General features: G+C 34.6%; 1 protein-coding gene and 1 long non-coding RNA gene across 3 annotated transcripts in view; one reads left to right on the top strand and one right to left on the bottom strand.

Annotated features, from left to right (window-relative positions):
- Positions 1 to 20,789, bottom strand: part of Pgant5 (polypeptide N-acetylgalactosaminyltransferase 5) — a 34,845-nt gene extending 14,056 nt beyond the window's left edge. For both annotated transcript variants that reach the window (XM_069059189.1, XM_069059190.1), the window contains exons 1-3: positions 20,308 to 20,789; positions 20,035 to 20,259; positions 19,762 to 19,928 (exon numbers count right to left, since the gene is read on the bottom strand). In XM_069059189.1, coding sequence (XP_068915290.1) covers positions 19,762 to 19,928; positions 20,035 to 20,259; positions 20,308 to 20,522 — 607 coding nt within the window. In that variant the 5' untranslated portion in view covers positions 20,523 to 20,789. The remainder of the gene's footprint in view (positions 1 to 19,761; positions 19,929 to 20,034; positions 20,260 to 20,307) is intronic.
- On the top strand, positions 152 to 2,710 carry LOC138139040 (uncharacterized). The gene is made up of 2 exons (XR_011162189.1): positions 152 to 276; positions 2,571 to 2,710. It is a non-coding gene; the product is annotated as an uncharacterized lncRNA (long non-coding RNA).
- Positions 20,790 to 21,842: the final 1,053 nt, after the last annotated feature.

Genomic DNA, 21,842 nt, shown 5'->3' with positions numbered 1-21,842 from the left:
AGACCACCTACAACTCCACATAATCGTTTGTTTGTTTACTACAAATCAAACAAATGTACAGTGCAACCTGTGGGTATAAACACATTTTCAAAATTACCCAGCTTGATAGCTGAATACCTGCAATTGCCTGAGGTTAAATTATTCACAGGACATTGCTTTAGAAGAACATCAGCAAAAATTTTGGTAAATCATGGTAATACACTTAGTGTAAAAGGCCATGGAGGGTGGCGATTAAATTCAGCTGCTGAAGGTTATGTTGACACTCTTTCTAACAAGGTAACTGTCGCCAACGAAATTCTTGGAGAAATAAATGCCAATTCATTAAATAAACAAAACTCTAATAGTACAACTTCTACAGATCGAACCGCCGCAAACTTCAATAATGAAATTTAATCTAATCTACAGTCATGTTCAAATAAATGTGGGACAACTGCTGTAACGTAACTCAATTTCACGTGTTCATATAAATCTGGGACTTCTTTTTTGGGTTTTAAATGTGACCTCAAGCAGTTAATTATAGTCCTCCAAACTTGCTAAGAGCTCATAAAATTTTAGGGGTATAACGAGCCATTATAAAAATATCAACTTATCTCAAATGGTTTATTACGGGATTAACAAACCGCCCAAGTGAACAGCTGCAGACCCTTTGCGTTAGAGAGAGAGGAACCGTTATTCTTTTCAGAAAAATAAAATTATTCTGGTATAGTTTGAGGGTTGAGCCACAATAGTCGGTTTAAAATAAGTTAATATTTTTATAATAGCTCATTACACCCCCAAAAATTTTATGAGCTCTTAGCTACTTTGGAGGACTATAACATTTTATTAAAAAATATATTTTGTCTAAAATTAACAATTCAATGGTTGTTAGAGAGTTTTGGTTAAATTTTTGCCCCTAAGCTGACGATTGTATGATACGCCCTTGCCAGCGGTAAATTGGAGAACGGGCATTCTAAGCTCCGCCCTGTCATGTTTCGTTTTGACTTTACCTCTATTTTATAATCATTTGGCATTTTGCGGTAAAATTGCTTTGAAAAGTATCATCGCATGTCACCTTTGACAAATAAATGAAATGTGCTACTTTGTTCTGGCACCAAAAATCCATGTAAATATTGTTCAATGTTCAGCCCACAACACCCTTGAAAAATAAAATTGTCCCAGATTTATCTGAACATGACTGTACGTAAATGGGAAATGGATAATAGTTCAAGTTCTTCAAAAGCACATGTGATTCAACTCGGTAGAGAAATGCAAATAACAAACATGTTATAACAAATATTACTGGCGTAAATTTTGGTGCACTTAAGAGGAGTCCTCACCCTACCCGTCTTATGGGGTTTTCAATGTATAGTTCCGGCATCATATCTCCGTTATTTTTCAATTTTTTCGAATCAAATTTATATTTTTGGAATCCTTGCACTTTTTTCTAGAAACTGACCGTATGGATTTTCCAAATACCAATTTTAAGGACCAAAAACCTTACATTCGTACATGAGTGTTTATAGGAATCTGAAAATCAGGCATATCTTTGCTCAAAGTACATATTTTAACAAATCATACGGTCAAATTGTAGATTATTTACTGTAGTTTCAATTTGGTTGTAGGTCGTAAAATTTTATTGGATATTATGAGCGATTAACGGGCACAATTGTTGGGTTTGAAAAGGTTGGGATGCGGGGCGTGCCGTTTGCCGTACAATGCAAATATACCAAATGTACAATACAACCTTGCTTAAAATATTACCTGCTAGTGGTAAACTAGGATTTATAAGCCCCGCAAGATCTTTAACTTAAAGTACCATAAAATTTTACGACCTACAACCAAATTGAAACTACAATAGTTTTACATCGTTCAAAAAAAATCCCATTGAAATCCGACTTTTCATACCGTTTTCACAGAAACCTCGTGCAGCTGTGGGTCGAGGGATGGTCGAGGGTAGATTTATGACTCTATTATTCGCCTAATGCGAAAGATCTCTAAGTAAACGTTTGTATGGTAAAGATGTATTAAAATTTGAAAGTGGATTTATTTCATAATGAAAAAATTTCAAAAAATGTAAGATTTAGTTAGACCAAAAAATAAATATGTAAAAGTCAATAATAAGTGTAAAAATAGGATACTTACATTTTAATAAAAACAAAAATTAAAAGTTTAAACGCCAAAAACAAAATGTTTATGCTAAAAAGACGTTCAAAATGACGGCGATGTGGGGGCATGTGTTACATCACTGAATGTACAAAAAATACTCCCCGTGCCATTAAAAAAAAATCAAGTTAGCCTCGCATCTTCAAAATAAATGATGTTATAAAATTGAAAAAAATCTCAGATGATAGAATTTTAACACTTCTAACTGTGCGCCAAATTTCAACAAGCTCTGGTAAATCGTTCTGAAAATATTTAGCTGTCTTCATACTTTTTAACGACCTGTATAAATAAGTAATCAAATTAATTATAAGCAATGCAGTATGTACCTACAACTCTTTGATTATTACGCCACAAAGAATACAAATTTAAAAAATTCCAAAATCTTTATCAACTTGTAAATAAAATAAGGAAAAATAATTATTTCCTAGATTCAATGATAATGGTAATGGAGAGCCAGGCCAGGCCGTTGAATTCATGGTAAGGGTTATCGGAGACCCGGATTAGTAGCTTCTCAGTAGGGATTAAAGGAATTATTAGTGTCCAGTTTATGGACGCCCAAAAATAAAAAGCCACAAAACAAATACAAGAAATTAAACTTTATGAAATCCCGTTTCTTTAGGGGGTAGGAGGGAAAGTGCTTTATAATTATTGTTATTTTCGTGGTGTTCAGAAGATAGTTTGTTTTGTGTTTTGTTCGCAATGGCAAAAGGAAATCTTGAAAAAAAACGGCTAACTTCAAGAAAACGAAAGCATGGTGAAATCAGCAATTTTCAAAAACGGTGGAAAAACGAGGAGGTAAGTGTTTGTACATTTGATTTTTTTTTAGGATTATTGTACCAAACAGTCAAGTGTGCTTTGTCCATTGTTATAAATGCATTAGTTATATGGTAGGCAAAGCACACTTGACCGTCTTTTTTTGAACCCATGTTATGTATTCAGGGTGATTCACGTAGCCCGTTCGTTAGAAACTTTCTGATTTCCCAAAATCGTATTAATATGAAAATTGGTAGCCGGCTATAATCTACTATTCCAAGTTCAAATAAAATATTTTCAAAATGGCGACACTTCCGGAAATACCGGAAATCAACGCCATCTTTGTTTTTTTTTTTTTAATGGAAAGGCCCCACTTTGATTTCAAATATGGATTCCACGTTAAATTCTGAGTTTAGAACCCCCTTTTGTCAACACTTATCTGTTATCGTTTTTGACTTATGTCATCTTTTTCGCAAAAAAATGTATAACTCCTGAACCATTGGAAATAAATAATTGATTTTTTTTTTATTGAATTCATAAAAGTTTGGCCGATCTTTTGGGCTATTAGTGATATTATTTTTTAATGTTTCATACGCCTACTGCAATGTTTCAAAGTTGATAATCAAAAAATGTTGAAAACTTCATTTTTTTCTAATGGCAATTAGCATTTTTGACATTAGATATAAATGTAAAATTTAATTTTAAGGCCACTTTTATTAACATTGTGTATGCCAATTTCCAACCGTTTTGGTGTAATTTTATTTTTTGAATAATTTTTTTTTTTTTATCAAGCATTTGTTTTATTTGAATTTTTATTCAAAAACATTTTGACCAAAACCTACTCAAACTAAGATAAACATTGTTGACTGTCTCAATGAAAACGGTGCATACATTGAGCTTTGCATTAAAATATCTTCAATAAAAAGAACCGAACAAGAGGCTAAAGAGTTGGAAGAGGAAACGCGTTTTCAATCTGAAAATGGGAAGTGGCTTGAAGAACGACGAAAATTGTTGACGGCCTCTATATTTTGCAAAAATCTGCAAACGTCGAAACTCGTACGGTTGGGGCCTCGCCTTCGGCTCGGACGCTCAACTTCCGTACTCGTGATTAAATGCACTACTTTGCTCACTTGTATTCAAAGTAGCTATTTTTCTCTTGTGAACTCAATCCGGGGACATACGTTATATTTTTTCTACACTGAGCCAAAACATTGTCGCAACACATCAAATTTCGAAAATATTTTTTCTTTCATGATGCGAAAACATCTACACAAATGTAAATGTCTTTTTAACATAAATATTAACGTAGTATTAACATAATAATAAGCGTGGAAAATGCAAGACAGAAATACAGCAATTTGTTTTACTTTACCAATTACAATTAAATTTTAAAAATGAAATTTATTATTTCAAAAATTATCCACTTTGACACATTAATTTGTTCCAGGAAAATGGCGAAGAGAACGTATCCCAAGACAACACTGAAGATGCAACGTGGATTGAAAATGTGCGAGAAGCAACTGCCGATCAGAGTATTTCTACGGTGACACCCCAAAGGTCCCCTCCAAATAAAAGACATCTTCAGGAAACGCAAGAGCAATCTTTGACCCATGAAGTACCGCATACGGTTAAAGAGCATTTTAAATCACGCCGTGTCGCAGAAGATCGTTTTGATGTTTTTGGGAAACTCGTAGCAATGAAATTACGCAGTCTCCCAAAAGAAGAAATGCTGCTAGTGGAGGAGCACATCAACGACACTTTGTTTCATGCGGAAATGGGCCATTTAAACGGTGTCGACAATGTTAGTGTGAAATACGAGTATGATAGCGATAGCAATTGAATAAAGTTTTTTGTATACAACTAACAGATTTTTCTTTCTTCTGTGGTGATACGATAGTTGAAAACTTGAAATCTTCGTAGCTTCTACCAATTGCCAAAAATCGCCGTATGCCTCTCGTGAGGTGAAATAGCTATTCTTGTTTTTTTTTTTTATCAGTGGTGCAACCAGTGCTAGTAGCATTAAATATGTTGCTTCGTCCATCCGCAAGTAATTGTGCCAATCTCGGGCACAACCTTTAATTCCGACAGCAAGTTTATGTGGGAAAACTGTCCCCTTTTCCGTAGCAACTCTTTCGACCATATTTTTCTGAAACGCTTTTTCTTCCGATTTCTATTAGCGAACTGAAACGTATTCCGGAGCGTCTGTGCGGAGAGTTCATTCCCGAAATCCTGCACAATTTTTCCTCAGAGAATTTCCGGATCGTGTATGGGGCTTAAGACAGACGGATTCACTTTAAACAAAACGGGCGTTTCGTCAGAAAAATTACCGAAAAAAATATGGACCAAGAATAAACCGACACCACCGAGGCTTTAAATTTGGATAATCTAGCAATCGGCGCGGAAAGTGCTACCAACCCAATAGTAAAAAAGTTATTAATTCACTAAAAAAAATCCTTCAACATTTCATCTCCCGAATTGGGAGATGTTTTGTTAAAACTAACAGCACATTCTTCTAAACGTGTATTTGTCGAAGGACCATAGTCTTTAATTCTTTAACAATTATTTCACCGTTTGAGTAATAAGTTAGGAAATGTAATTTTTTCTGTATTAGGCATGGGATTACTATCGATTTACCAAACTCCCGCACTGTCAAAGTGTTTGCAAGTTGCCGCACTGCCGTTCTGAGATTAATAATTAGTACTTTAACGTTGGCGCAAAAATTTGAAATTTGAAATTTCAAGTTAAGTTTAATAAACTTGCGTACGGGGGTCATTATAAATGATTGTACAATCGTAGGTGGCTGTGCGCTATGCTTTAGGTGCGCCGCGCCGCTACGCCCACTAGTTGTTACAAACATTTATAATGACCCCGTATTACTTACACGAAATGGCTAAACAAGAAGAAGATATGAAATTAACGGACAAACAGAAGCAGGAAGAGAATTAACTCCAATAACATAACCAAACTTTTCTTGTTGACGTTTTTGTAACTAGGGGTGCGTTTTTTTTGCAATCTTCTAGAAGTTGGAGATTCTTCCAAAAGAGAAACTTCCCACAGTCGCTAAATCGGACGTTTTTTTGCTGCATTCTCTTTGACAGTCCACAGACACACATAACCTCATTAGTAATAAGTGTTTACTTTTTTGCCATGAATAATAACAATATGATATTATACAACATGTTAAACAAAAGGCAGCTGTGATTCTGCGCAGAGGATGTGGCTAAATGATCATTTTTGTCGTTTCGGTTGCACTATTGACTCTTTGCAACCTTGCAACTTTCCTGCTTTCTCTGCCATCTAATTTGATGGCAGAAAAGAGAGATGCTCGGAGAGAATCTTCCGCGACCAATAAAACGATACTTCTGACAGTGGGAGATTCTTCCGTTGAGCAAAAAAACGCACCCTAGATTTTGTGTACAGGCAACTGAAAAGGTATGTGACCATAGGTATCCTCCAAAAAAAATCTAAAATTTGACACTGACAGTGCGGAAGTTTAATAAACGGATAGTACATACAGGTGTCCCAGAGTTGCGAAAAAACTCCATAACTCGTTTGTTATTAAAGATATCAACTTTTTCTTTTTTCTAAATGATAGCTACGCTTTTACTGCATATTCGGAAAATATTGCGGTATATACAGGGTGACTGACGAAAAACCTTTGACGCTGTATCTTACTTATTTTTTATGCGATTTGAATAAACCACACATCAAATGAAATAGTTCGAAAAACACTTCATTATTATCCTATTCGATATTTTTTTCGACATATATTTTTTGACAGACGATAGCCAACTTTTTTTTTTCAAATTACACTCTATATATTTTTTTATTCGTTCTTATAAAGAATCTTCTTCTGAATATTCGTACATTAAAAGAAAAAACAAAAAATGTATTTTAATTGAAAAAAATTGAAAATCAAATTCAAGTAATCAAATTTGTAAACAATACAAAATCTATTCTAGTTGCTCAAAATTTCCTCAATGCTGTTGCAGACACTGTCGATACCTTCTAGAAATGCCCACCTTTGCATTCAGTAAAAAATTTCGGGGTTTTTCCTGACATACTCGCACTATCCTTTTTTTTAACTCTTTTTGGGTACCTGGTGGGGTCAAATAAATATTGTCACGAAAGTTTCGAATGAATATAAAGAAATCCAATGGATTCAAATCTGGGGATCTAGCGGGCCATCGAATAGCTCTATGAGCACCCATTCATCGTTCACCAACATAATTTAAATTATTTAAAAATACAAAATTCATGTGTGCATTATGTGGTATGGCGCCGGCCTGATGAAACACGACTCTATTCAACACTGCTAATGGTATCTCATCTAGAAAGTTGCTTATTTCGTTTGATAATAAATAATATGATATTTTGTTTGATTGATACTGCTATCAATAAAAAAGGGACCCACTAGTCCATTCTATCTCCAAAAATGCCACACCACACGTTAACACTAAATCGTCTTTGGAAATGAAATTTTCTTCCACAGTAACATTATTGTTATTATTATCATCATCAAACTGTTTTGACAAATGAATATTCAGAGCTTACTTAGTCATTTCGAGCATTTAGAACAAACTTCTCTCTTGTTTATTTTGGTCACTTGATTTTTAAATTTTGTACATTTACTCTTTAATTTCTTGACTTTTCTTTAATGAATGGGTATAGTTCTTTGCATATTTATATTCAGAAGGCAAATCTCTACAATACTGAATTAAAAAAATGTACAGTGCTATTTGAAAAAAAGAAGCTGATGTTCATCTGTCAAAAACTGGACGGAAGATTTTTTTTTAATTAGTTGGTAATGAAATGTTTTCAAAATTATTTCATTTGATGTGTCACTTATTCAAATCGGATAAAAAATAAGCAAGATACAGCATCAAAGGTTTTTCGTCAGTCACCCTGTATACGTTTTTTCGACACGTGTTACAGCCAAAAACACAACAATTTGTTTTATTGGCCTTATTTTTAGTGTCATTTTTAAATAATAAATTTCAATTAAACCGTCATTTTATTTTAAAAACACAATTCATTTGAATAGCCACCGGCATGAGTGCGTCTTAAAATTTTGGATAATTCACACCAGATGTCTCTGATAGCTGGAATCACCAATACGAGGGGGGAAAATTAACCATTCCTTTTTATTTTTACTTCCCTCTCTTGGTCAGTAATAGGCCACTTCCCGCCCTGTTTAAGTTTTTTCCAGTGGGTTACACGAGTTGTCTATAGGGATCAGGAATCTCGTTTTTATGTTATATGTTGTTGTTATATTTGTTTCCAACGCTTACTTAGTGGAAGTCGAAAAACAGTAGAAATGAAACTGCATCAAATTAATTGTTTATTTGCTAAAAATGTAATGACTAAAATAGTAGGTATACAAACCTCGGCTACGCCTTGGTAAACTATCTTAGCTCTCGACAGGAATGAAACACTTCCCACCTCAGTATGTAATCTACTATTACCCCACTTAAGCTAACATATCCGCTCTAGTGCAATTTAACTTGTTCTTTTGTGTTATCGTCTATTTGGAACTTGGTCAAAACAACAGCTACTTGTTCAGAGAACGTAAAGTACCTACTTCCTTTGGCCACAACAGGATAAACGTAAAAAATAATAAACAAAAAGAAGATTGCATTAAAAAACATTAAACAATAGGAACAACATTAACATTCTTTCTTTTTTAAACGATTGCGTTATACGAATTATACGGTTTAATAATTCGGATATTACTTCATTATAATGCAGCGTACAACCAAACCAATCAAAATTGGCGTATTCAATTAGACTAATTAGGGCGACTTTTTAAGCGTAGTTTTTTTTTATTAGAAATATTTTGAAGTGCCAATGGTTCACGTATTTAAAGTTCCCACGCGAAATATTTTCTCCAGTTGGAAGGTGTGGCGCTGCTACTTATTTCTAAACCCGTATTGGATTGGAGAAAGATTCATCTGACAGCGGATCCGACTTATTATACTTGGTTTGTCTATGGCTGCTCTTGTACAGTTCTTGTACAGAGCGCCCAGAAATGTGGTAGCAAGTTTTTCGATTGGTCCCGCAAGATGACACTTTTTTACAGAGACCTTTTTTATGCATGGCAACGCCGCTATCTAAATTGAGATAAATAAATGTCAAGAATTGTCAAACCTAAAACATTCAAATTTAAATTTTATTGAAAATGTTCAAATTGACCACCATTATGCTCAATGCATTACTGAACCCTTCGAGCAACATCTCGACAAATTTTAGTGCACAAATCGGGGGTAAAAATTGTTCGGAAAACCTCCTTAACATATTCTTTTGAAAAAATTCAAAAATTGAATGTTGCAAGATTGAACAAATTTGGCTTTTCGAAAGTGCCATCTTGCGACACTTTGTGTAAAAGTTGCTACCACATTTCTGGGCTCTGTATAGGGTTATTTTAAATGATTGTAGTCCAAGTAGGCGTAAAAATTGAATGTAAAATTTATGGTTGCCGCTCCACATAAAAAAAAACATCAAAATGATGTAATAATTGGATGCAAAACAACTCAATATTTTTAGAATTGGTTGAAAAACAACTCAATATTTTTGGATTCAATCGTTAATTAAAAAAAAATAAATAAAATCCTCATCACCGCACTTTTCACCTAAAAAATGACAGTGACAGCGACAAAAATTGACAGTTCACTGAAAGCGGCAAAAATGTCATTACATGGGCATGGCCTGCTTCGACTACAATAATTTAGAATAACCCTGTGTACATTTTAATTTCCCTTCAACAGCTGTCCCTCGTTTCGGTTAAAGCACCAACATGAACGTGTTGAAGAAATCCGTAGAGGTACAGAGCTTCTTTGAACAACATGTTGTTACTTACCTCGCGGCAATACATACAAATCTCAAAAGGTGTCAGCTGAAGCAATTTTGATTTAAAAAATTGCAGACATTCATGTTATAATTTACGTTCGGGAGAAGTGAAGTATTGTAAGTATTGTATTGTATTGTAATGTCGAATCATATAAAAATTTGACAGAAACTGAATTGAGGCGAGACCGCAAGTTCTGTCATAATATCTCTATAAACATTTCGATAACAAAAGAGTATTCGTATTAATTGATTGATGAATAACCAAATAATACAATGTTGACAATTTGAAAAGTACATTGATATTGACAAAGTTGACAGATTAGTCATCCAGATATTTTCAAATACAAACTTTGAAAGAGATAAATAAATATGTACAGTGGATATTTCTTGCTTTGCCAGTGTTGGACTCGCCGGAGCCAATAATATCGAAAAATACGCGTTTCTTGATAAGCGTTCGTTCGTTCCATATTGCAAACTAACAGAAGAAATTGTTGCCAGTTCCCAATAGATAGACGGTAACACAAAAGAATAAGTTAAACTGCACTAGAGCGGATACGTTTGCTTCAGTGGGGTAATATCGGGTGTTTTTAAAAATTTCACTTCATAGTAGGCGTTGAAGAGTCGATTGTGAACACACTATACAGGTTACGGATCACGAATTATCTGTTTAAAGCCTACGTTTTACACGAGTGGTGCGTTCACAATAGACTCTTCAACGCCTACTACGAGGTGAAATTTAAAAAAAGACCCGATAGTATTTTCGATATACATACTCGTAAGTGCGCTATCAGATCATTTTTCAAGTATGAGGCCGAAATTTTAACCACGAGACGTTAGACGAGTGATGCAAAACAGGCCTAATCCTTCTTTGTGCATACAGGATATTTCACAAGTGATAATCCTCCAGACAGAATTTAAAATGCAACCCACAATACATTTGCAAAGCAAACCTTCACCCATATCCAGTGAAATACCTTGTATAATACATATTACATTTTTACTTATTATCTGCTTATCTTCAATAGTTACAAGAGTAAAAATGCCATTTGTTTTTTAACTCGGTGAAGTCGTTTAACACTTGAAAAAACTGAGTACATAACTGGTTTAGTTTGTCTTGATTAGAAATTTTAATTTGTCCTAAACCAGTCAGGCCGTTTTAAAAGTTTAATTTCTCCTGGTTAGTACACCGAACCAACTATGTGTTTTAATATAAAACACAAAATAATGAAACATTTACAGAACAGTAAGATTGAAAAGGAAATAACCTGAAAAAAATGTCAAAAATGATGAGTTTAACTTTGATTTGTCCTGAACGAGCGCTTAATGATAAAAAGTAATAAAAACTGAATAATTTTTGTTCAATATACTTAAGGCATTCTTTCGTAGAAATGTTTAACCTTGAAAACAGTGTCATTTTACTCAAAATATAATTAAAATCAAATATATTTTCATTAAACATCTTTGACCCTGAAAACAGGTTATTTTATTGAAAATAAGATTTTTTTTTTTAAATCTTAAAAACAGGATAGTTTTACTCAAAAATAGGCAGTATATACAGTTCTAACAAACTTTATCATTACTTGATAATAATATCCGTAATGCTAAATTAATCCGGTCTGAATGCCTTGTCACCGGATGCGTGGTGAACCAGCATATAATAATAATAATAAGATCTAGTGAGCGGTAAAAATGTCAATGAGAAAATACAACTGAATCTTAAACTACATATCTAAAAAAATTTATTTATTTTGCCGCACCTTGTGTAAAAATATATTCACTAGTGATAAGCTATACAAGCAACGTTTAAGGTTTAGCACCTTATCGTTACAATTTTAATCCTAGTAAACTGGCATGGGCCAAGCTTAAAGCGCACGACAACAGGAAAATATCAATTCCAAAGTTCAACCAGTTATAATCTAGAATATGGAAAATAAAATTTTATTTTAATGTTTTCTGCTACGAGATGTGATTCTAATTATCTTCGAAAGTATTGGAGTTTTGTTTCAAACAAAATAAGATTCACATGAATCGATCGAAAAATGTCTAAATGCGGGTCTGTTCTCTTCGTTCGAAGTCTAGTCGGTAAGCTAGCCCCGAACCTCTATAAATCAGTGGCGAAACAAAGTTAAGAATACTGATAAAGGGATTATTCAATTTGTTGGAACACACTAACCACACTACAGACAAACCAGTCTTGGACATAATTTTGGACGAACTAGTAATAACGCGCGTTCAAAAGAAACCTGACTCGTTACCTGTCAAACGTCACGATTCTTTTCAGAAAGAGAATTTTCCTAGTTTTCTTGTTGCCTCTTACTTTAGATGAATAATTTAATTTACATTAAGATTATGTTATCCGTAAGAAATGTCAACACAAAATCGCGATCCGTTCAAGCACAAATATTTTTGAACGTCCGTTACCCCAATTTAGTTAATTGCAAGGTACAAATAATGTAGCAACGCAAAGCCACAACAATACGCAATTAACACGTGAGATATCTGAAATTTGCCTACTTCACGAGCACAATAAATTATAACGAATTATTGTATTTAGCTATTATTTATTGCGAGGTGTAATAAATTTAATTACACATTTTTCGACCGTAGTAGATTTTTTACACACAGTTAGAATTCACGTAAATTTCCAAATAAGCTTTTGCATATCGACATTATGCAATTGTTTCTTTACATGTCACAACTAATCTACATAATACACGACACGACACATGAATATTTATAATTACATTTTTTTCCATGCAATCTCTTATTCTTTAGAACGTAACACTTTTTACCAGTTATGCGAATATTTCCATTTTTCTTGTAATACAAATTGTGGACAAAGATCGACCCGCACTTTCTAATATTTAGTGGAAAGTTTAAAATTTCGATTCGACAAAAATGTATCCCCTCACTTGCAAATACTTGTACCTAATTAGGTAGAGAAAATGTAAGTCCAACTTGTTTTGTCTTAAATTAACTTCAACAAAGTCACTTAACCTGTAGTGACACAACTTTAAAAAAATTCTCGATGGATTAGACTAAAATAAATTAAATAATCTAAAAAGCAACAGAAAGTAATCAATTAAAGTTTGTCCAGCGAGAGATTGGTTGACATAAAAACCACTAAATTCTAGGTAGAGGAAGTAGTACCTAGCGCACGTAAAATTTGAAATATACCCTTCAAGCAGTAACATTTTTGCCCTAAAATTATGCTCTAACTAATGTATTCTAGTGCATTTTGTAGTGTTGGGTTAATTTAATACAATTTAAAATCTCCCAATCTCTCGCTGGACAAAGTATAACTGATTATGACTAGCAGAACAAAATTTGAATGCAAACAATTATTTTGTTACGCTGCACACAATTCTAAATCTTGCAAAATTTTTTAAATCTTTGTTTAAACCACGTGGCAGAATAACATTAATTATATCGTGCGTTCATTTAAATTTATCCTCAAAGTTGGGGTTGAAGAGTCGATTGTGAACGCACCACTCGTCCGTCTGCAGAGTAAAAACAAAAACAACGCAAAAAGTGAGGTTACATTTAAACAGCTGACCCGTGATCTGTAATCCGTGGTGCGTTCACAATCAACTCTTCAATGCCAACTTTGAGGAGAAATTTAAATGAACACTTGATAAATTATTAGTGTTAATGTAAGGTTTTCTTTCTTGTCTTTTTTTTTTGGTTTATGTTAGTATTGATCCTCATTGGACCTTGTGGTGTGTTGGATTTAAAAATTATATCATAAAAGGGGGAAGTTATATCGCTATTTTTATTATTATTTATTATGATCCACTCCCACCAGTGACTCGGCGATCATTATTAATTTCGTATCCCACCTCAACCCGGCGGCACGGCAATTTTGCCGGAGTACATACACTATTACGGATATTACTATCAAGTAATAGTGCAGTGTTTATCAACATAATTACCGGCAGCTCGCCTCCGCATTTTGACTTTGTTGTGTATTATGTTCTGTGTCAATGTTAAGGAACTTCCTCACGATGTGACATGAGTACAATAATATACCTTTTTGAATTTCAACTACCAATGTGTTACCTAAATCCAGAATTTTTAAATTTTTAAAAAGAGATTGCGGTACTATTCCCGTTGCTGAAATTACAAGTGGTAAAGTCGAAATTTTTTCTAAACACCAAAGATTTCTCATAGCAACGGACAGCTCTAAATATTTATTAATTTTTGTGTTATATGTCTGTGTTATATTATGTGAATTTGGAACAGCTATATCTAAAAGATATGCTTGCTTTTGTTGTTTATTTAAAATTATAATGTCTGGTCTGTTATGCTTAATATGAATGTCAGTTAAAATTGTTCTATCAAAATATAACTTGTAACTGTCATTTTCCAAACAACTTTCTGGTGTATAACTATAATGTGGTTGTGTATTCTTTAATAAATTGAATTTAACAGCTAAATTCATGTGTATAATTTTAGCGAATATATCGTGTCGTTTTTTATATTCGCTTTGAGCCAAAACGGTGCAAGAAGAAATGATGTGTTCAATTGTTTCCCCTTCAGTTCCGCAAATCCTACATTTATCAATTATCGATTGTAAACCGCATATGTGTTTTTTATGTTATTATTAATACTATTTTACTTATATTGTATTTTTGTATGAAAAAGAATAAACATTTAAAATATAACACGAACAATAATTTAGGAAAAAATGTCGACATAAAAAATACAATCGGTTATTAATCGAAAGAAAAAAATTGCGAAAACCATATCTTATAAACAATTAAAAATGTTATTGGTCCGTAAAATATCCACTTAATGGAGGTGTTGCATAAAAAATTCGTCAAAGAACAAGTAAATAAAACTTTGGCGTAAAATTGTACCGACGTCATCCAATTGTACCAATTTTACACTTTCGACTTGAAAATTGGAAATTACCAAATGAAGCTATCATCTCTCCGCTCGGTTGCATTTTCTTTATTCAACGGACGAAAAGATATTGTTTCACGTTATACCTAACAGCTTTCGATAATTTTGGATAAAACCTCCGTTTCAACAGCTGTCAGGCTTTGAACGTTGCTTTTGTGGAACAAATCAAATTTGCGAAACAGCAAAAGAAGACTTTCGAGTTCTCGGTAGCAATTGCGATAAACAAAAATTACAGTACTTTCTCGCCGCAAAGCAACGAAAATAACAATTTACAAATAATTTTAACGGAAATGAAAATATAACATAATTAGTGCTACGTGCCGACAAACAACAATAAATAAACTTTACTGTTGTTTTTTAATTATTTGTAATAAACTCCGATGTAGAACAGCAAACAAAAATTGTTGATTATTTTTACTTAATTATAACAACTTAGTGGACGCTTTTTTAATTTAAATTTTTGATAAGTGACGGTCAAACTTCCATTTACCAGCCACAAACTTTCACTGTTTCCTTCAAGGATTTTTTTTTTTTAATCAGATTTAACAACACAAATCGAGAGATATTCTATTATGACGGAATCTTTTTAAATCGATCTCGTTTCAGTCCAATCAGATAAAAATTTAAAAGAGGAAATTACACTCTTAAAAAATAACTACATACTCATAAATCTTTTAATCCCAAGATCAGTGTTCATTTTATTTAATTATTTCTAACACTTAATCAGTTTGTAATGTCGATAATAGTAATTTATTATACGAGTTTTATAAGACACCATTTTGTCGCACGCGTTTTTTAGAGCACGAGGAGCGCAGCGAGGAGTTCTATAAAGCAAAGAAGTGCGACAAAATTGCTTACAAAACGAGTGTAATACAATATTTTTTCTATTTTGCCCCCATTTTAAATTTTTAAAAAGTTCTAAACACAATGCTAAGAAAATTATATTTAGCAAATATAAAGGGTTGGTGACACTGCTAACTAGACGAACAATTGCAAGTTTTGAATTTAAAGTGTCGTGAAGTGCAGTGATCACGTAGCAACTACTACTCACTGTGAGTCGCTACCAACATTAAAAATTTAAGTAAATGTTCCTGAAACATTCTAAAAGTGACAAACTATCGTGATGTTTACTTTCTACCTCTTTTTACATTTTATTTTTCCGAAAAAAAAGATATGCATCAGACGTCTGTCAATTTCCACAACAAAGCAACATCCATTCGTTTTTTGAAATTTTCGCGAGAAGCACATCATTGAGAACAATGAATAAACAAAATAAATGTATAGTCGTACGTTCATAAATTGCACGTTTTAATTCTAGTTTCAAAACATAACGCAGTGAAAAATACTAAACTCTCGATCTCAATTGTTTCACGTCATGTAGAAAACCGTTGTAGCCTTGCAGATTAATTCCCGCCACACTTGTGTCTGTGTCTGTCTTCTGTCAAAAAACGTGCGATCTATCAGGGTACGGAGTATACTTAAAAATGAAAAAGCCACGATTTTTATGTGATTTTCTGCATTTCGAGCACGAATAATCCGAACCTGAATTTACATTTAATATCTTCTTCGTCCGTGAGCCACAAAAAATCACCGGACTATGACCAACGACAATGAAACTTCTCCGCGGTCTATTTTTTTTGGCGCGAGTTAAGTGAAACTGATGCGGTTTAAATTGGATCGGATCAAATCGGAAAATCAACCGGCGTGGTAAAAATGAGCGACGTTTAACCGAATTATGTCCGCTCGTTGTGTAAAAAAAATTTTGGCGGTCTTTTCTTTCATTGTTGCAAAATTACATTTGTATCTGTGTAATCGCGATATCCACAGCAACGAAAAAAGCTACCGAATTTTTTTTATCACTATCTAAAGAAAATCTCGGAAAGACTCGATTGTACAAACATCTGTTTCTTAATAACGCTGCGGCCGTTTGGCAATCAAAACTTCATCAGATTCTACAAAGCAACGTCATCAGCGTAGAAGAGGACTTCACCAGGGACAAATAAGTCGTCTGGTCAATCTCAAACGACGTCCATGTAATCATTTGTATTAACTCTAATAGTAAAAAAATACACATGTGAATTATTGTACAAATCGCTTCATAAGATTCGATTATACATTGGCACCGGAGGATTTTTTTCGTTTGCCTCCGCATCGAAAACCAAGACAGATAGAGCAAAAACGTGTTGAACCTTTTTTGTAGAACACAAAATTTCCCGCAAAAATGTCACGAAAGCCGTGTTGTGGCTGTTACAACTTAGACGTGGGCGACCTTGAAAAGCGAGCTGCGAAAGTTCCAAATTCGCGTGACTTGTAGGTTCAACGGTTAACACCAGCTTGGTAAATATGTATGTATGTAATTACATAATTGACAAAAAAAAAATCTAAATGTCTCAAAATTCTGAAATAATTCGGACAATGTTTAGATACTACAAAGAAAATTCTACTCCCAACTAGATGTCATTTTCAATTATCTTCAATTTCTAACAGTAAAAAAACATAAAATTCCAATTTAAATTGTTCATAAAATTTTGAAATCCTACCTAGAGCGTACGATTAATTGCAAAATGCTTATTCTTTTTTTCAATCGTTGATTTTTTGAACTCTAAACGACGGTACATCCAATTTGAGCGGCGAACAATTTTTCAAAAATTAATTAAGCAAAACTGGATTCCATCTAATCGAGTGTAGATAAATTATTGAGTACCTATTTTAAAATTGTAGACGAGCCAAATGACGAGCTTGTCACATCGCTCTTGCCAAGTAAAAGATAATTCTCTAACATAAAATGCGTTCTTCAAAATACAAAACTGAAACGAATTTTACAAAATAAAACTAAAAAATATCACAACAAATGCTCAAATAGTGCTCACCCTTGAGCTAAATTGTAACAGAAACGTTGTCTCACATTTGCCAACGTGTTGAGATAATAGCTTGAAAAGAATTTTTTCGTAATTCCTAAAGATCATCTGCGCTAAATTTTCGTTATCCCCATAAAAACCTAGCTAAATTGGAGGTAAATTTGGAGATCTAGCTGGTCACAAGATGATTCCAAGTACATTCAACAAGCGATTTGAAAATGTACTGTTAAAGCATTCTTACGCTGAAAGGGCATCCCATGAGCAGGACAACCATCTTGCTGCAACCTGACATTATCAAATCCCGTTTCTGCTGAAGTAAAATATAAATTAAATTCCTCGGAGGCAAAAACGAATACTAAGAGAAATGACATTTTGGTTACAAGTGTTTTAATAAGCGCCAGACGTCACACGGACAGTTAATTGCTCTAGAGATTTTACTCTTATGAACACGACGTCAAGTTTTAATAAATTATTTTCCTCGTCTTGGTTGTATTACGTCCAAAAACCTCCAACAAATTTTAAAAAATTGTCGCAGATTTACCAACAAATAAAAAAATACAACAATAACAACTTATTTCGATAATAAACTGTTTAAAGAAATTTTTAATGATTGAGACAAATTCAGTGGGTTGGCACTCCCGAATAATTGGTACGTCTAGTCATCTGTCAAAGAGTTGTCTGTTGATTCGCTTTCTAGGTTAAGATTTTTGCAAATTAACAAATCATTACAATGATAATGCAAGTAGATGTCCGTTTCACTGGTCATGATAATGACAATTTGATTTATTTGGTCCTTTGAACTGTCATATTAAAAATGACAGTCAAGTGTACAAACATAAAATTCTACATGCATTGCCAACCGAACAAAAATTATTTCAACCATTAAAAGTCACCCGGTATAGTATAGTAGTTTTCAATGGCATCCGTGCTGTCAATGACAGTATGTGGGCATCAATTGCTGTTTCAGTTTAGTAATTTTGGATTTCCTAATTTGGCAATTTACTTTTACGCGGGAAATGGACAAATTCAAATTATTATTTCCGACAAATAAAAAAAAATAGCAGGTGTTTTTTTTTTTAATTTCACCTCGTACTAGGCGTTGAAGAGTCGATTGTGAACGCACTACTCGTGTAAAAACGTAATGCGAAGTAATCTATAGGAAATATATGCTTTAAAACAAGGAAACTGCATTGGTGTACGTTTTATAAAATATGATATACAGGGTGTATTTTTAAAATGTGACGAAATTTTACTTACGAGGTTGTTTAACAACGTAGAAGACTAAAAGCAATTTAAAAAATTGTAGCTCAAAAATAAATGTCATTTTATTTTTTGACATAGAATTTTTTCCGAGTTCTACATGAAGCCAGTAGCTCGTGGTTAAAATATCTGTACAACTTTCAATAACACCCTGTATTTGTAACCAGTTAATTTTTTCGGCATCGAATTCAGACGACTCGGAGGCAAACAGCTCACTAACTGACCGGACCTCAACCCTATTGACGATTTACATCAGACGACTTTTCCAAATTAAAACTAACAGCGAGTATGGTGGAACTACAGATGTCCCCATTCCCGACTCCACTCTATCCCACATAAATTCTGTTTTGGAGAAACTCATCGGACATTCCAAATTCTATCAAGTTATCTTAATAAATAAGTAAAAGACAACAATAAATCGACAAATAAAAAAAATGACATCTCCTTTCTCTCATAAAAATTGAAATCTCGTTTGATCCAACTGTTGTGCGTTTCCAATAGATCAGGTTGAAGTGTGTCGACCGTGATATATTCTTCCGCAAACAACGTGTCCGGCGTGTAAATACGACTCAACAATCTGACGAATAAATTAAACGGCAATTTACCACGAACTTGTTGATTGCTCGAGATACTCGCATTAAAAGAAACCATCTGCAAACAATGAGGGGGTCCGCTAATACAATTTGTAATCGCGGAGTAGTTAGTGCACTTCCGCTTTCGTTTGTCGCACGCACTCCCCAAAAAAAAACTGTCCAAATTTGGCGAAGGTTAAATCACTCGTTTTCGAAAAACTGCGATTTTTTTGTCAGCACCACTTTCAAATAGAAAGTTGTCACAAAAATAAATTATCGCCGGACGGTAAATATTATGTTTGTAAATAATTCGAGTGGCGAGAATTATTGTTTCTTTTGTGAGTCACGCCGAAATGTGACGGACGGTTGGTGGTTTGAGGTTTTCTTGTGACGTCACAACATTAACAATTCGTTTGAAATTTTACCTCTCTCGCTGGCGTCGTCTACGAGAATGATCTCCTTGAGCAAGGGCCGGGGCGACCTATTGATCACACTCCACACGGTTCTGAGAAGCGTCGTCCAGGCCTCATTGTGGAAAACAATAACGATAGACGTCGTCGGAAGCATCTTTGGATATTTCTTATCTTTGCAACTGCAACAAAAATCCGCAATCGAGACCGCGAAGGAAAAGCGAAAGTTGTTGGGTAATCTCAAGGTCACCGCAATTTCCGCACAGATTGCATTGTGTCGCAACTCACCCCTCGAGCCTGACGTCGGCCAGAGACCGATTCAAAGAAATCATGTCGCTGGCCAGGAGGTTGAACTGGTTGAGCTTGAACTTTTCTTTCATGAGGGCCTCCTTGTCTGGGGGGATGTGCACAGCTTTGCCCATCTCTCCGGGAACTCCGTGCGCCGGGATGACCGTCGGCGCGGGGCGCCACCTCCGCAGCTCGCTTTGTTTGTACGTGGATTGCACCCCATTGCTGTAATGACAGATTGAAGGGGGAGGTTTGAAGAGTTGGGTGTCTCACTTGTGCCCCTCGCTGGCGAACGTGTCGTCGAGCGGAGGGTTGTTGTCGGCGTAGTCCTCGTTGGCGATGCGCGCGGCGCTCTCGGGCTGCTTCTTGCAGGAGCCCCCCAAGCACTCGGAGTAGAAGGAGAGAATGACGACGTCGACCAGGAACCAGACCAGCGACGTCAACAGGATGACCCTGCAGGTGTGTATCCGCAGTTTTCCGTGGAACATGTCGGAAGGATCAACTAACACTACACATCACAATAACAACAGCACTATCACAGATAAGACGTGGCGGAAGCGCAACGCTAATGTCAGAATGAACGGAAAGCGGTCTCGAAATTGTCAGGTTCAGTGATGGTACCGCCACATAGTCACGCCGGAACGGAAATGTGCAAGCTTCTGAGCGTCGGGACGTGTACTCCTATCATTTTTCGCACCTGCCATACACGTCGCACATTCCCGCAGACAGCTGTCAAAAACGAGTGTGGCAGCACTGAGCGTGCGCGACAGGTGACGTGACCTTAAAAAGTTAAGTCCCCAACTGGTTGACCTTAGCTGTGTTGCCAACAATAGAAATTAACCCATTAATCCCATTTACGACGACCAACACCGTTTCCTATGGTACTTTCTTCACTTCCTAATCAAGTAAACACGCTAATTCTTTGCGCAACGTCCCATTCGCTAATAGTAGATCGTCGCTGTACATTTTCGGGTAAAGCTGACACGTGGGTATATACCCGGTGATTCACCGAAGACGTAGAGTAATTTGTTATCACTGAAATCAATATAAAAATTCAGAGCACTGAATAAATAAAAGTCTTAATTAAATTGCTATACTTAACATTTTCGTTAATGTTAATAATTTTAATAACAATAATTTTATTAAGTCACCCTACCAACAATATAACGAGAAATTTTCCTAATACGTGACTCAAAATAATTTTTTATAAAATTGTGATGTCAACGAGTTTTTCAATTTATGTGATACAATCTACAGATATTGACTGAGTCATAATTATAAGGTTTGATGATGAATTTAATAGAAAAACACAAAATAAGAACTCCAAAATTAAGCCCTGAGTAGGTATCTAATGTGATCAATAATACCTAACTATGGACTAAACACGGACTAAACTATCAAAATGAACATAACATGTTGCTGAATTTCCCGCGATGTCTGAGTATTCTACAGTTACAAACTAGTAAAACTGACAACAATGCACTAGACATTGACGCTATTTATAACCTCAAACTTAGAAAAACATAACCCAATTCAACAGACAGCTTTACTAGAAAATGTAGATGGAAAATTTCCATGACCTGCCATTATGCCAAAACAACCTGAATTCATTTTACTAGAAATATCAGTTACCAGTACGTTTTATTTTATTTTACCAGCTGTGCCGGTGATGCATAGGTGAGAAAATGCAAAAAGAGCAATGTTGACAACAACACATTCGGAATTGTTCATACGGTAAAAATGTCTGATCATTGATCAATCTTGTAGCTTATTAAAATAGGTTCTGAGATACCTACGGCCTGTTTACG

The sequence above is a fragment of the Tenebrio molitor genome, chromosome 9 (assembly GCF_963966145.1).
Source record: "Tenebrio molitor chromosome 9, icTenMoli1.1, whole genome shotgun sequence".
In the NCBI taxonomy this organism is placed as follows: Eukaryota; Metazoa; Arthropoda; class Insecta; order Coleoptera; family Tenebrionidae; genus Tenebrio; species Tenebrio molitor.
The sequence above is the reverse complement of the archived record's forward strand: the minus strand, read 5'-3'. Positions and strand labels throughout refer to the sequence as shown.